This window comes from Salmo salar, chromosome 07 (assembly GCF_965601325.2).
Source record: "Salmo salar chromosome 07, fSalSal1, whole genome shotgun sequence".
In the NCBI taxonomy this organism is placed as follows: domain Eukaryota; kingdom Metazoa; phylum Chordata; class Actinopteri; order Salmoniformes; family Salmonidae; genus Salmo; species Salmo salar.
The window spans coordinates 49,314,081-49,327,616 of NC_138297.1; the positions used below are offsets into that span (position 1 = coordinate 49,314,081).

Consider the following 13,536-nt stretch of genomic DNA (forward strand, 5'->3'; position numbering starts at 1 on the left):
TGACGACATCTCCCACTTTTCGCGAGTTCAAAGTATATGTGGTTGTGAACATTACGGAGTGTTCTTTAGCGTGTCTTTTTTGTAGCAGTTCATCTCCTGTTTTTCCCAATGACAAATTAAGAGCTTCATCCACACATTGTGGCGAATAGCCTCTTATTAGAAACCTAATGCGCATCTCCGCTGCTTTTTCTAGATAATCCTCTGTGGAGTGGCATATACCGCGCAGTCTGAAAAACTGGCTTCTTGGAAGTCTCCTTTTTAATGGCTCAGGGTGGAAGCTGTCCCCCTGTAATAGAGTATTTCTGTCCGTATCTTTTCTATACAGAGTTGTAAACAGGGTTCCATTTGATTTCTCAATCCACATATCGAGGTAATGAACACGTCGAGTGTCTCATTCAATAGTGAATTTGAGATTGGGGTCAATGTCATTGAGTAGGGCCATAAAATCGGACAGCTCTTTTTCCGTTCCTTCCCATATGCAAAAAAATGTCGTCAATATATCGATACCACTTCAGGACTTTATTCAAAAATGGATTTTCGTTTTCATTGCGTTCTTCAAAAATATCCACATAAAGGTTAGCATAGCTCGGAGCGAATGTGGAGCCCAGCGATGCTCCATTCGTTTGGAGGTAGTATTCATCATCAAACCTGAAATAGTTATACGTCAAAACATATTCAGCCAGCTCTAGAATAAAGTTTGTTGGTGGATATTCATTGGTATCTCTGTCTCCCAAATTGTGTGCTAGTGCTGCCAGCCCCCCCACATGGGGAATGCTGGTATATAGACTCTTGACATCAACTGTGAGCATTTGTGAACAAATGTGCAATGCACTTTCCGAACTGTAAAAAGCAACAATACACAACGAAGCGTCTAGTCTTCCAGGAAAAGTCACATGAAGAAAGGAGTCGCTGCATTGAACCAGAGTTTTTAAACCCAGAGGTGCAACATCAGGTGACTTTCGTGAACGCTTGCTAAGCAGACAAGGCCGGGGTTTGTGGTTTGAGAAGTCAATAGAAGTGAAAAATTCTTCCTTAGTTGTCAATTTTCTTAAAATCTAAAGGCATAACCTAGATTTGAGCCAATGTCTTTTGTAACTAAAGATGTTATAACTACAACCTCGACAAAGTAAAAAAACTGACACGTTTTCATTTTCGTCAAAAACGACTTAATATTGAAGGAGTGCCTTTGATTTGGCAGCACGCACATGCGCAGTTTGTTTCTGCACATGAGGTTGGCAGCTTTCCAAACACTTAAAAGACGACGACGTATTATGACGTCTGACGAATTTACACTTGCAGGGCAAGTGGCAAGGGAGGAAGGAATTAATTTACATTTAATTAACAAAACATGAAAAAGGGGGAGGAAGGAATTCATTTTAAATGGACCGCCCTTGCCCGGAAATTCGTCATTCAACGGTTGTGTTTTCAGCCACCGGTCGCTTTAGGGTGCTTTATATGCCTACAGTCAATATTGATTGCATGTCTACTTATATGAACTATATAATTATTAATATACACCTACTGTATGATAGCTAGCAAATTAATTAGCTAACCAATGTTAGCCTGCCTAGTTACTTCTGAAGAAGGAAAAAAATGTATTTATACTATTTCCAAAAGCTAACCAAACAAAAACATCATTACTTTTACGATATGTGTTTGTGCATTAGTAGCACAATTTCAAACGTATTTACTTACACTTGTATGTTGACCCATATTGACATTGAGGTTTTGGAGGATGTACAATCATCGAGAATTGAATTATGGGGCGTTTCAGGCCCGAAGTTGAACATAATTGTTCACTCGCAAACTCCATTAAAAACGAGACCTGAGAGGCTTATGCTGCAAACTTCTCTTGCTTGGCTAATCATTTGGACCGAGGACAAATATGGCCGCGGGGATTCCCCCAAGGGCAAAATACGAGGGTGTGTCTTTAATGAGTTTGAAACGCATTCTTTAGCTTGCCAACGTCGCGATGACATCGCCGACAAGCGTGCTCGGGGATTTCTATTAGAGAAGCAGTTTCTTCCTATTTTCATACTGTACTGTCTTTGGTTGAACTCTCGTTCTTTACACATCAGTGGTGGTTTCCACTAGTTATTACAGCCACAAAGTCAAAATGGACTATATCGTAAAAATTTATGAAAACAGAAATGTGCTTTTGGGGTTAGGGTTAGGCATAAGGTTAGCAGTGTGGTTAGGTTTAAAATCTGATTTTAAGGTCAACTGTAGAAATGGGCGGGGTTTATGACTTTGTGGCTGTGGTAACCGGTGACGACCCCTTAGTGGTTGAACTCAACTCCTCCCCTTTTATTATACTTTCCCATACAGCATTGCGGTGAATTATGGACCAAAGTGGTAAGCGACAAATTACTCTCCAGTTTCAGCTGTATTTTAGTTTTATTTGTGTATCAGTAGATTTAACTTGATACACTGCGAAATAGATTTAATTTGTAAACTTATTCATGTTCAAGTATACTTTACAAGTATTATCAGTGGAGTGTTTAAAGTACAATAATTGCGGCCTTGTAGCAACCTCTCGTTGCCAGCCCACTGCTAGCTAAATTGCTAATATATTGCTAACTTTAGTTTCCGCAGATCTGTGTTGCTACAGTAGTAGTTAGTTAGTTAGCTAGCTAGCTAGCTATACTTTTTAGAATAAAGTGACGGTTGGAGTTGATCTGCCAGTGCAAATCTAATAACTTAAATTGTCTGGACAGTACCCTAACCTTGACAAAATATTCAGAATGAATAATGCGATGTTTGTAGCTTAGACTAAGTGCTAGCCAAGGTCTGCGTTCTCCATCAATTTCTGCAACTACAGACTGTTAGCGTTGGCTAAAATGAAACACTAGCGCTTTACTAAACTATTTATCATGGTTTTGATAACCTATGGATTGTCAACTTATAGTGTCATTGCTAGTAGCAAGTATCATGTAAATGTTCGCTTGGTAGCTAATGACTGACCCAGGTCACTGAGATTTTGAATGATCAATCGTTCCCCCACAGACAATGACCTGCAAGGCACAGACGGCTCGGGGAGTCTTGGGGGCCCTGATGTCCGCAGACGCATCCCCATCAAACTCATCTCCAAACCAACCATCAGGAGCAAACCTGCTCCCCGGACACAAAGACCCATGGGCAGGCAGCCCTCCAAACCCCAGGCTGGGGATGAAGGTTAGCCAGCCACAAGTGCTTTCTCATTTTCTCAGTTTGTATTCCCATGGGCTAGGAATGGGATAGGGAAACCTGTTGCTAGGTCATAAAGCAAGCTTTCATATGGGACTACTGTACAACATATCTGTGTTTCTAGAGAGTTTTAGCTTCAAGCAAGAGGAGAGGTTCGACTGTGGTACCAAGGCTGGGGATGTGTTTGCAAGTCAACGGAGGTTCCCCCAGCAAATGTTTTGGGACTTTAAGGTAGTGTTTCAATATCTATCGTTGGGGGGAAAAAATGCATTCCACCTACATCATTACTGTGTCATAGACCTCTTGGTCTTTTCCCCACAGTTGAATTTGATAGGTGAAAAGGATGACATTCCAGCACACTTTTGTGACAAGTGTGGTCTGCCCATAAGGATCTATGGACGCATGGTATGTCTCTTCGATCACGTTTTACATAGTGTGTTATGTGTCTCTTGAAAATGTTTTATAGTAAGAGGCTTTGAGTGCAGAAGCTTATGTTATTATCTGTATTTACTCACCAGATTCCATGCAAGCATGTGTTCTGCTATGAGTGTGCTTTGCTCCACGAGAAGAAGGGAGACAAGATGTGCCCAGGGTAAGCTCTTGACTTTTATTTTTAACCTACCCACTAGTGCAGTGGTTTTCAACTGGTTTTGCCTCTGGACCCAAATTGAACCAGGTTGTCTCAGTTGCAACCCAATATTCGCATTGTGAAACAAAAATATCCCAAATGCAACCTGGAAAAATATTTTGAATGCTGTATTGATAGTAAAGGTAGTAATTAAATGACATGGGAAAAACATTCCCACATTTTTCATTGTCAATAATACATTTCCCCCCATATTCTTGATAAAGAATGTTAATAAGCTCACTGGTTTGAGACTACAAAATTAACCAGATCTGCTAAATAGCTCTGCTAATTGCGACATAAAAAATACTTTGATTGAACGAAAAGAGATTTTAAAAAAAATGTAGGTTCATTATAAATTTTACACACTTTCTTACTGGTTGTAGTTTAAGTTCTGACTGGAGTATTTATATATATTTTTTACTCAGACAGCCGCATCTAGTGACGTTCTGTTTGATACCGGAGCCCCGGGGCATGCATCGAAATCGCTAAACAGTGTGCCGAGGCTTGTATCACTTTATCAGAAGCACGTGATCAATGACGTCCGGCACTTCGTTTTGTCGAACAACCACCTGATTGGTTTCGGTAGAAGACAGTGTGAAGGCACGTGTGATGTCATGTATACCGATTTGTCTGTTCTAAATTCTTTTGACCATTAGGTGCCACTAGTGTACACTGTGTTGATCAAAGCCTCGCGTAATGAACCTATTTTCTACACAATTGGCTGGAAATGTTTCCCCATTACTACCTGCGACCCATTCAAAATGTCCCACCAGTTGAGAATCGTTGCACTAGTGTATTCAACTGTCCATATGCAGGGCTCCTGAGTGGCGCAGCGGTCTAAGACACTGCATCTCAGTGCTAGAGGCGTCACTACAGACACTAGTTCGATTCCAGGCTGTATCACAACCGGCCGTGATTGGGAGTCCCATAGGGTAGCGCACAATTGGCCCAGCATCGCCCGGGTTAGGTTTTGGCCGGTGTAGGCCGTCATTGTAAAAAATAATTTGTTCATAACTGACTAGTCTAGTTAAAGGTTAAATAAATCAAATAAAAAATATACTATCTGTATGTGTGGTTGCTGACTGCACTTACTAACTAAACCTTTGTTGTTTAGTATGCAGCTCTTCAGCTGCACAGACCCGGTCCAGCGCATCGAACAGTGTCTGCGAGGCTCCCTCTACATGTGCAGCATCGTGCAGGGCTGCAAGCGCACCTACCTTTCCCAGCGTGACCTGCAGGCCCACATCAACCACCGCCACATGAGGGCAGCCAAGGCCTTGGCAAGCCGCCAGGACGCCCTGCACCTTCCCCCATCCACAGAGGTGCCTGACCGCTTCCGTGTGCCCCCGCCTCACCTGCCCAAGACCCAAGGGCACCTCCCGCCCTCCCTCCAACACGGGGGTCATGACCCCTACGGTCAGCCACCACCGGCTTCCCATGATGCACCTCCTCTTTCCCAGGAGACCTTCCGCATCGCCACGGTAACTACACGCGCACGCAGCAACCTCATCACCGTGCCAATCCAGGATGACTCCGGTTCTTCCTCCACCTCTTCCTCCCGTGACCCTCTCCCTCCTGGCCCGGGCCCTGCTCCACCCCCACACCACCACCCTGACTACCCTGGTCAGCCTGTAGTGTCCCACCCCCACCACATGATGGCGCCACCGCAACAGCACTATGGCCCTCCGCCTCCTCCCCCTCCACCCATCAACCACCCCATGCAGCACCCGCCCCAGGGCTCTGGGACACCCCACATGGTGTACAACCAAGCCGGCCCTCCCCCGCCTATGTCCAACGCACCCCCTCCCATTACCCCCCCGCCAGGACACATCATGGGTCAGATGCCCCCCTACATGAACCACCCTCCTCCAGGACCCCCACCTCAACACGGTGGTCCTCCAGTCAACGCCCCCCCTCCCCACCACTACAACCCTAACTCCATGCAGCAGTTCCCTGAGGACCAGGGCACACTCAGTCCCCCTTTTAACCAGCAAGGGGGTCTGAGCCCTGGGATGTGGCCTGCCCCTAGAGGGCCTCCTCCTCCAAGGATGCAGGGCCCCCCACCTCAGGGCCAGATGCCTGGACCCCATCACCCCGATCAGTCCCGCTACCGCCCTTATTATCAGTAAACTCTCAACTCCCCACAAAGTCAGGGGCATTGTTTGACTTGTCCCTATTCCTCTCCACTGGTTTGAATAATGTGAACATGAGTCTCTGGGTTCTGTATGACTGTCATTTCTATGGAAACACTTAAAAGAGACTAGTCTATGGTGAATGTATGTATGTAGCTGTTCACTTTTATTGATGTGAACCTTTTGGACTGTCAAATGAGCAATGATACATTTGAATCGCTCCTGTATTGGTCTCTAATGGACATTGTTGTATCTTGAACATTTTTGGTTTGATGACGTCTCAATAAATATTTTCTAACCAAGTGAAATCTCATTATTTTTCAATATTATTAGTTATGGAAAATGTTTAATCCATATCGATAGGGGGCGGTGTATAATCTAACATTTGACATTGTTTGTGTAGGGAGCCCTGTGTTTTGGTTAATCACATGGCCTGGATTTTAACCTTTTATTTAAAGCTTTTTCATCAAACTTCCCCTTTTTATGTCAGATGGTCCAGCACCATCCTTCAGACAATTGCTTAATTTTTTTCTTCTAATTCTCATTTCTGGAAAAGGCTTAAAAAAGGAAAAAAAAATCCAGGTCATGTGACATGATTGACCAAAACATGGCCCTAGTTATGTGCGATAAATGAGAAGATAGCTGCTGGGAGAAAATAAATACATTTTGAGAGGGGTGGCACTGTAATTGTGTCAAGGACCAAACACCAAGATGACTTTATTACAAAGTATTTCACATTTATGACTTATCAACTGTTGCAGGGTGCTATTTGATGTCACCCTCCCTAGCAAATGCTTCAGGGGATTATTTTGCTACTACAATTATGTCAAGCTACTAGTAGTGTTTTGCTGTGGACTATTTGCTTTGATTCCAAGGATTGTTGAGGCTATTTGAAAATAAGCAACTTTATTGTATGTTCATAAAAAAATGGCTTTGCTACACAAAAGTATACACTGAGTGTACAAAACATTAGGAACACATTCCTAATATTGAGTTGCACCCCCCCTTTGCCCTCAGAAGAGCTTCTATTTTTCAGGGCATGGACTCTAAAAGGTGTCAAGCATTCCACAGGGATGCTGGCTCATGTTGACTGCAATACTTCCCACTGATTGGTCTTCACATTATTAATAAACATAAAACATTTGAAATCAGCCTATAAGAGGGTGGCTCTGTTGGTAGAGCATGGTGCTTGCAACACCAGGGTTGGGGGTTTGATTCCCATGGGGGACTAGTATGAAAATGTATGCACTCGCTACTGTAAGTCACTCTGGATAAGAGTGTCTGCTAAATGACAAAAAGTAATAGGTTTTGGGTTTCAAATTGACCGTTACAGCATACTTGTTTGCATCACTTTGACCTTGGACAAAAGATCATTTGGGAACCTTATTATTGCTAAAATAATGTGTTCTCTGTCAGATCTTCCCTCCCGAAGTTCCATGACTCTCGGTTCGCAGGGGAGTAGACCCTGTTATCAAGCTCATCCCCAGCCAGAGGATAGAGCTTCCAATTAATGTTGGACACCTGCGGATGACTTCATTCACAGACAGACTCTTTTGTTCAATCAAAAGTTAATAATTAGGGGGTGCTTATATAGTCCTGTTTCACTGTATGTACAATTGGGTAACCTGCACAGGTGTGAAATAGATTTTTTGCATATTCCACTCCCACAGAGAGTGGGGCCACAGCCAGGGGATCAGCTATTATTGACAGCGAGCCTGGAGAAATTAGGGATTTTACTTTGTCAGCTCGGGGATTCAATCCTACAACCTTTCAGTTACTGGCCCAACGCTCCTTACCTGAAGTTCATTGTATGGTTTTGTACCTTTCCACTGAGAAATCCAGCAGAGTTACAGGTGAAGTCGGAAGTTTACATACACCTTAACCCTTTTTTCTCCAAACAACGATGGTCATTATGGCCAAACAGTTCTATTTTTGTTTCATCAAACCAGAGGACATTTCTCCAAAAAGTACGATCTTTGTCCCCATGTGCAGTTGCAAACCGTAGTCTGGCTTTTCATGGCAGTTTTGGAGCAGTGGCTTCTTCCTTGCTGAGCGGCCTTTCAGGTTATGTCGATATAGGACTCGTTTTACTGCGGATCTAAATACTTTTTTACCTGTTTCCTCCAGCATCTTCACAAGGTCCTTTGCTGTTGTTCTGGGATTGATTTGTATGTTTCGCACCAAAGTATGTTCATCTCTAGGAGACAGAACACGTCTCCTTCCTGAGCGGTATGACGGCTGCGTGGTCCCATGGTGTTTATACTTGCATACTATTGTTTGTACAGATGAACGTGGTACCTTCATGCTTTTGGAAATTGTTCCCAAGGATGAACCAGACCTGTGGAGGTCTACAATTTACTTTCTGAGGTCTTGGCTGATTTCTTTTGATTTTCCCATGATGTCAATCAAAGATCCACTGAGTTTGAAGGTAGGCCTTGAAATACATCAACAGGTACACCTCTAATTGACTCAAATGATGTCAATTAGCCTATCAGAAGCTTCTAAAGCCATGACATAATTTTCTGGAATTTTCCAAGCTGCTTAAAGGCACAGTCAACTTAGTGTATGTAAACTTCTGACCCACTGGAATTGTGATACAGTGAATTATAAGTGAAATAATTTGTCTGTAAACAATTGTTGGAAAAATTACTTGTGTCATGCACAAGGTCGATGTCCTAACCGACTTGCCAAAATGATAGTTTGTTAACAAGAAACTTGTGGAGTGGTTGAAAAATGAGTTTTAATGACTCCAACCAAAGTGTATGTAAACTTCCGACTTCAACTGTATAACTGAGTAAACAAGTTGATTATACAGGATTGAATTTATCAAGAGTAGTAAAACTACATGTGTGTTTGCTATTTACACTGAACAAAAATATAAACGCAACATGTAATGTGTTTAATGAGTTGAAATAAAAGATCCCAGAAATGTTCCACACGTACAAAAAGCTTATTTCTCAAAAATGTTGTGCACAAATTTGTTTACATCACTGTTAGTGAGCATTTCTCCTTTACGAAGATAATCCATCCACTTGACAGGTGTGGCATATCAAGAAACTGATGAAACAGCTTGATCATTACAAAGGTGTACCTTGTGCTGGGGACAGTAAAAGGCCACTTCAAAATGTGCAGTTTTGTCACACAACACAATGCCACAGATGTCTCAAGTTTTGAGGGAGCGTACAATTGGCATGCTGACTGCAGGAATGTCCACCAGAGCTGTTGCCAGAGAACTTAATGTTAATTTCTCTACAATAAGCCGCTGTCAACATCCTTTTAGAGAAATTGGCAGTATGTCCAACCGGCTTCACAACCGCAAACCACGAAGGAGTAATTCTGTCCGTAATAAAGCCCTTTTGTGGGGAAAAACAAATTCTAATTGGATGGGCCTGGTTCCCCAGTGGGTCGGCCTGGCTCCCAAGTGGGTGGACTTGTGCCCTCCCAGGCCCACCCATTTCCTTATATGAACTGTAACTCAGCAAAATATAGGTATTAGCAGTCCAATATCAGCACATCATCATATCAAGCATGTCGTGCATATTTATCCTATCCTTTATGAGATATTTAGCCTATCCTTTATGAGATACACGCCAGTCCAATCATTACTCACTACATTAGCACATTAGTCTTTGATTATTACTTGTCATTATTAACCATTAAGATCTATCTATATGCCTCTAATTACATTAAATTGCTTCAGGGGCAACAAACTATGAGCTCTGACATCTCCAGACCCTTCAGTCTGTTACCTGAATGACAAAGAGTCTGAACACGGTGTGACACTAAGACCTTTGTGTACAGTCGTGGCCAAAAGTTTTGAGAATTACACAAATATTAATTTTCACAAAGTCTGCTGCCTCAGTTTGTATGATGTAAATTTGCATATACTCCAGAATGTTATGAAGAGTGATCAGATGAATTGCAATTCATTGCAAAGTCCCTCTTTGCCATGCAAATTAACTGAATCCCCCAAAAAGATTTCCACTGCATTTCAGCCCTGCCACAAAAGCACCAGCTGACATCATGTCAGTGATTCTCTCATTAACACAGGTGTGCGTGTTGATGAGGACAAGGCTGGAGATCACTCTGTCATGCTGATTGAGTTCGAATAACAGACTGGAAGCTTCAAAAGGAGGGTGGTGCTTGGAATCATTGTTCTTCCTCTGTCAAACATGGTTACCTGCAAGGAAACACGTGCCATCATCATTGCTTTGCACAAAAAGGGCTTCACAGGCAAGGATATTGCTGCCAGTAAGATTGCACCTAAATCAACCGTTTATCGGATCATCAAGAACTTCAAGGAGAGCGGTTCAATTGTTGTGAAGAAGGCTTCAGGGTGCCCAAGAAAGTCCAGCAAACGTCAGGACCGTCTCCTAAAGTTGATTCAGCTGCGGGATCGGGGCACCACCAGTACAGAGCTTGCTCAGGAATGGCAGCAGGCAGGTGTGAGTGCATCTGCACGCATTGTGAGGCAAAAACTTTTGGAGGATGGCCTTGTGTCAAGAAGGGCAACAAAGAAGCCAATTCTCTCCAGGAAAAACATCAGGGACAGACTGATATTCTGCAAAAGGTACAGGGATTGGACTGCTGAGGACTGGGGTAAAGCCATTTTCTCTGATAAATCCCCTTTCTGATTGTTTGGGGCATCTGGAAAAAAGCTTGTCCAGAGAAGACAAGGTGAGCGCTACCATCAGTCCTGTGCCATGTCAACAGTAAAGCATCCTGAGACCATTCATGTGTGGGGTTGCTTCTCAGCCAAGGGAGTGGGCTCACTCACAATTTTGCCTAAGAACACAGCCATGAATAAAGAATGGTACCAACACATCCTCCGAGAGCAACTTCTCCCAACAATCCAGTTTGTTGACGAACAATGCCTTTTCCAGCATGATGGAGCACCTTGCCATAAGGCAAAAGTGATAACTAAGTGGCTCAGGGAACAAAACATTGATATTTTGGGTCCATGGCCAGGAAACTCCCCAGACCTTAATCCCATTGAGAACTTGTGGTCAAACCTCAAGAGGCGGGTGGACAAACAAAAACCCACAAATTCTGACAAACTCCAAGCATTGATAATGCAAGAATAGGCTGCCATCAGTCAGGATGTGGCCCAGAAGTTAATTGACAGCATGCCAGGGCGGATTGCAGAGGTCTTGAAAAAGAAGAGTCAACACTGCAAATATTGACTCTTTGCATCAACTTCATGTAATTGTCAATAAAAGCCTTTGACACTTATGAAATGCTTGTAATTATACTTCAGTATTCCATAGTAACATCTAACAAAAATATCTAAAGACACTGAAGCAGCAAACTTTGTGGAAATTAATATTTGTGTCATTCTCAAAACTTTTGTCCACGACTGTACACACAATTAGCTAATGTGTCATTGACACTACATATTGTGAAGTAATATGTTATGCTTGAGGTTCCTGCCTTAACTTATGAATGTCCTGTGAATGATCTGGCTGCTTCTCCAGTAGCATGGCATAATGAAGTGCGGAAGAACATGGACGTCTTCATCTCATCATCAAAGTACATGAAGCTGCTAAAAAAAACATTACTTTTTGATAACAATTTAAAAAAAGGTATAATCTTTTCAAATTATATCAAAAATAGGACTGGTGGAGTTATTTCACACATGCAGCTAACAAAAATATAGGAAAATGTCTGTTCTACCCAAAATTACAACCAACTAATTGCAGCATTACCACAAAAATGGAAGAAGCACGTGAAAGGGGGATAAGGTAAGGAACTTGTCTGTTGGCACTGCATTAAAGACCAAAATTGGTTAAATAAAATTGTGATAAATAAAAAAATATACCAGTTTCATTTAAGGACCAAACAATTGACAGCTGTGCCATATACAGTGCCTTGCGAAAGTATTCGGCCCCCTTGAACTTTTCGACCTTTTGCCACATTTCAGGCTTCAAACATAAAGATATAAAACTGTATTTTCGTTCCACTTCATAATTGTGTCCCACTTGTTGTTGATTCTTCACAAAAAAATACAGTTTTATATCTTTATGTTTGAAGCCTGAAATGTGGCAAAAGGTCGAAAAGTTCAAGGGGGCCGAATACTTTCGCAAGGCACTGTAGATTGCAAACACCATGCTCTACCAACTGAGCCACACGGGAGCCAGTGAATCAGGCCTTCATAGTAAAATTGCTGCAAAGAAACCACTACGAAAGGACACCAATATGAATAATAGACTTGCTTGGGCCAAGAAACATGATCAATGGACATTAGACTGGTGGAAATCTGTTCTTTGGTCTGATGAGTCCCAATTTGAGATTTTTGGTTCCAACCGCTGTGTCTTTGTGAGACATAGAGTAGGTGAAGGGATGATCTCTGCATGTGTGGTTCCCACCGTGAAGCATGGAGGAGGTGTGATCGTGTGGGGGTGCTTTGCTGGTGACACTGTCTGTGATTTATTTAGAATTTCAGGCACACTTAACCAGCATGGCTACTACATCATTCTGCAGTGATATGCCATCCCATATGGGCTATCATTTGTTTTTCAACGGGACAAGGACCCAATACACCTCCAGGCTGTGTACGGGCTATTTGACCAAGAAGGAGAGTGATGGAGTGCTGAATAAAAACAACTACCTTTATAAAGCATTGCATGCATCTACAGTATACTTGCATTTGCATAGTGGCATACAGTTGAGCAGACACGTTTTCAGGATTTCCACACATGGATGTGTGAAAATCTGGGCCTTTTATAAACGCATTTCATGCAATTCTACTCATTTACATGATAGATGACATTAGCAGAATATTTTTTAATACCACACAAATGGCCAAATGCCAGCTACTGTGCAACTCGCTATTCAGATAGAATACAATTTGTTAACTCTATTTATTTTTTCTTATTTATAATCATATTTATTTGTATATACATTTTTTTTTTACACCAGATACAAATACAGATACATACGAACAACAAACACACACAAACAACGACTACATCTCATCTGCCCCACATGCTCACACCCTGCATTATTGTTTGCTACATGGCATTAAATTCTACCAAATTGTTTTTCTCGGTGGCTCATGCTACTTCAATAATAAATCATTCGATTTTTTTCCATTTTATAAATGGCGAATTGATTGATTTCCATCGTTTTTTGTATACGTTTTTTCAAGATGAGTGATGAGAAGAGAGTCGTCCAGACGATTGTGTATCTCACAACACCCCCATATGGCATGTCTTGAAATATACAGACAGTCTGATTAAAGGTACATTTACATTGTAGTACTTCTGACAGCCAACTTTCTAGCGTCACCCATAATATTTTGACTTTATAGCATTCCCTGAAAGCATGGTGTCACAAGTGTAGAGGAGTAGGCAGGAGGTATATATATATATATATAAAAGCGGGATGAAACCTAAAGTGCAAAATAACAAAGTGCTCAGGAAATAGTAGTAGTGACTCATCTCAGGAAAACAAACAACATTTACAATGACCAACAAAGACAAATGACAGAGGGAGTATATATACAGCGATAGAGTGGGGATTGGAACCAGATGTGTGTAATGATGACGATGCAAGTCCGGGGTTGAGGAGTGAATGGTGTTTGCCAGCAGC

General features: G+C 42.1%; 1 protein-coding gene across 1 annotated transcript; it reads left to right on the plus strand.

The window, feature by feature from the left end:
- Positions 1 to 2,197: 2,197 nt before the first annotated feature.
- On the plus strand, positions 2,198 to 6,248 carry LOC106609367 (E3 ubiquitin-protein ligase Hakai). Its single transcript, XM_014208139.3, has 6 exons — positions 2,198 to 2,355; positions 3,007 to 3,174; positions 3,311 to 3,417; positions 3,508 to 3,591; positions 3,705 to 3,778; positions 4,929 to 6,248. Exons 1-6 carry the CDS (start codon positions 2,343 to 2,345, stop codon positions 5,941 to 5,943), a joined length of 1,461 nt encoding a protein of 486 aa, XP_014063614.3. The 5' UTR covers positions 2,198 to 2,342; the 3' UTR covers positions 5,944 to 6,248.
- Positions 6,249 to 13,536: the final 7,288 nt, after the last annotated feature.

What these genes read in the sequence shown, in the direction of transcription:
- LOC106609367 (XM_014208139.3), top strand. An exon ending in ACCCCAGGCTGGGGATGAAG is followed by an intron (nt 3,175 to 3,310) that starts GTTAGCCAGCCA and finishes CTGTGTTTCTAG; the next exon opens with AGAGTTTTAGCTTCAAGCAA. An exon ending in AAATGTTTTGGGACTTTAAG is followed by an intron (nt 3,418 to 3,507) that starts GTAGTGTTTCAA and finishes TTTTCCCCACAG; the next exon opens with TTGAATTTGATAGGTGAAAA.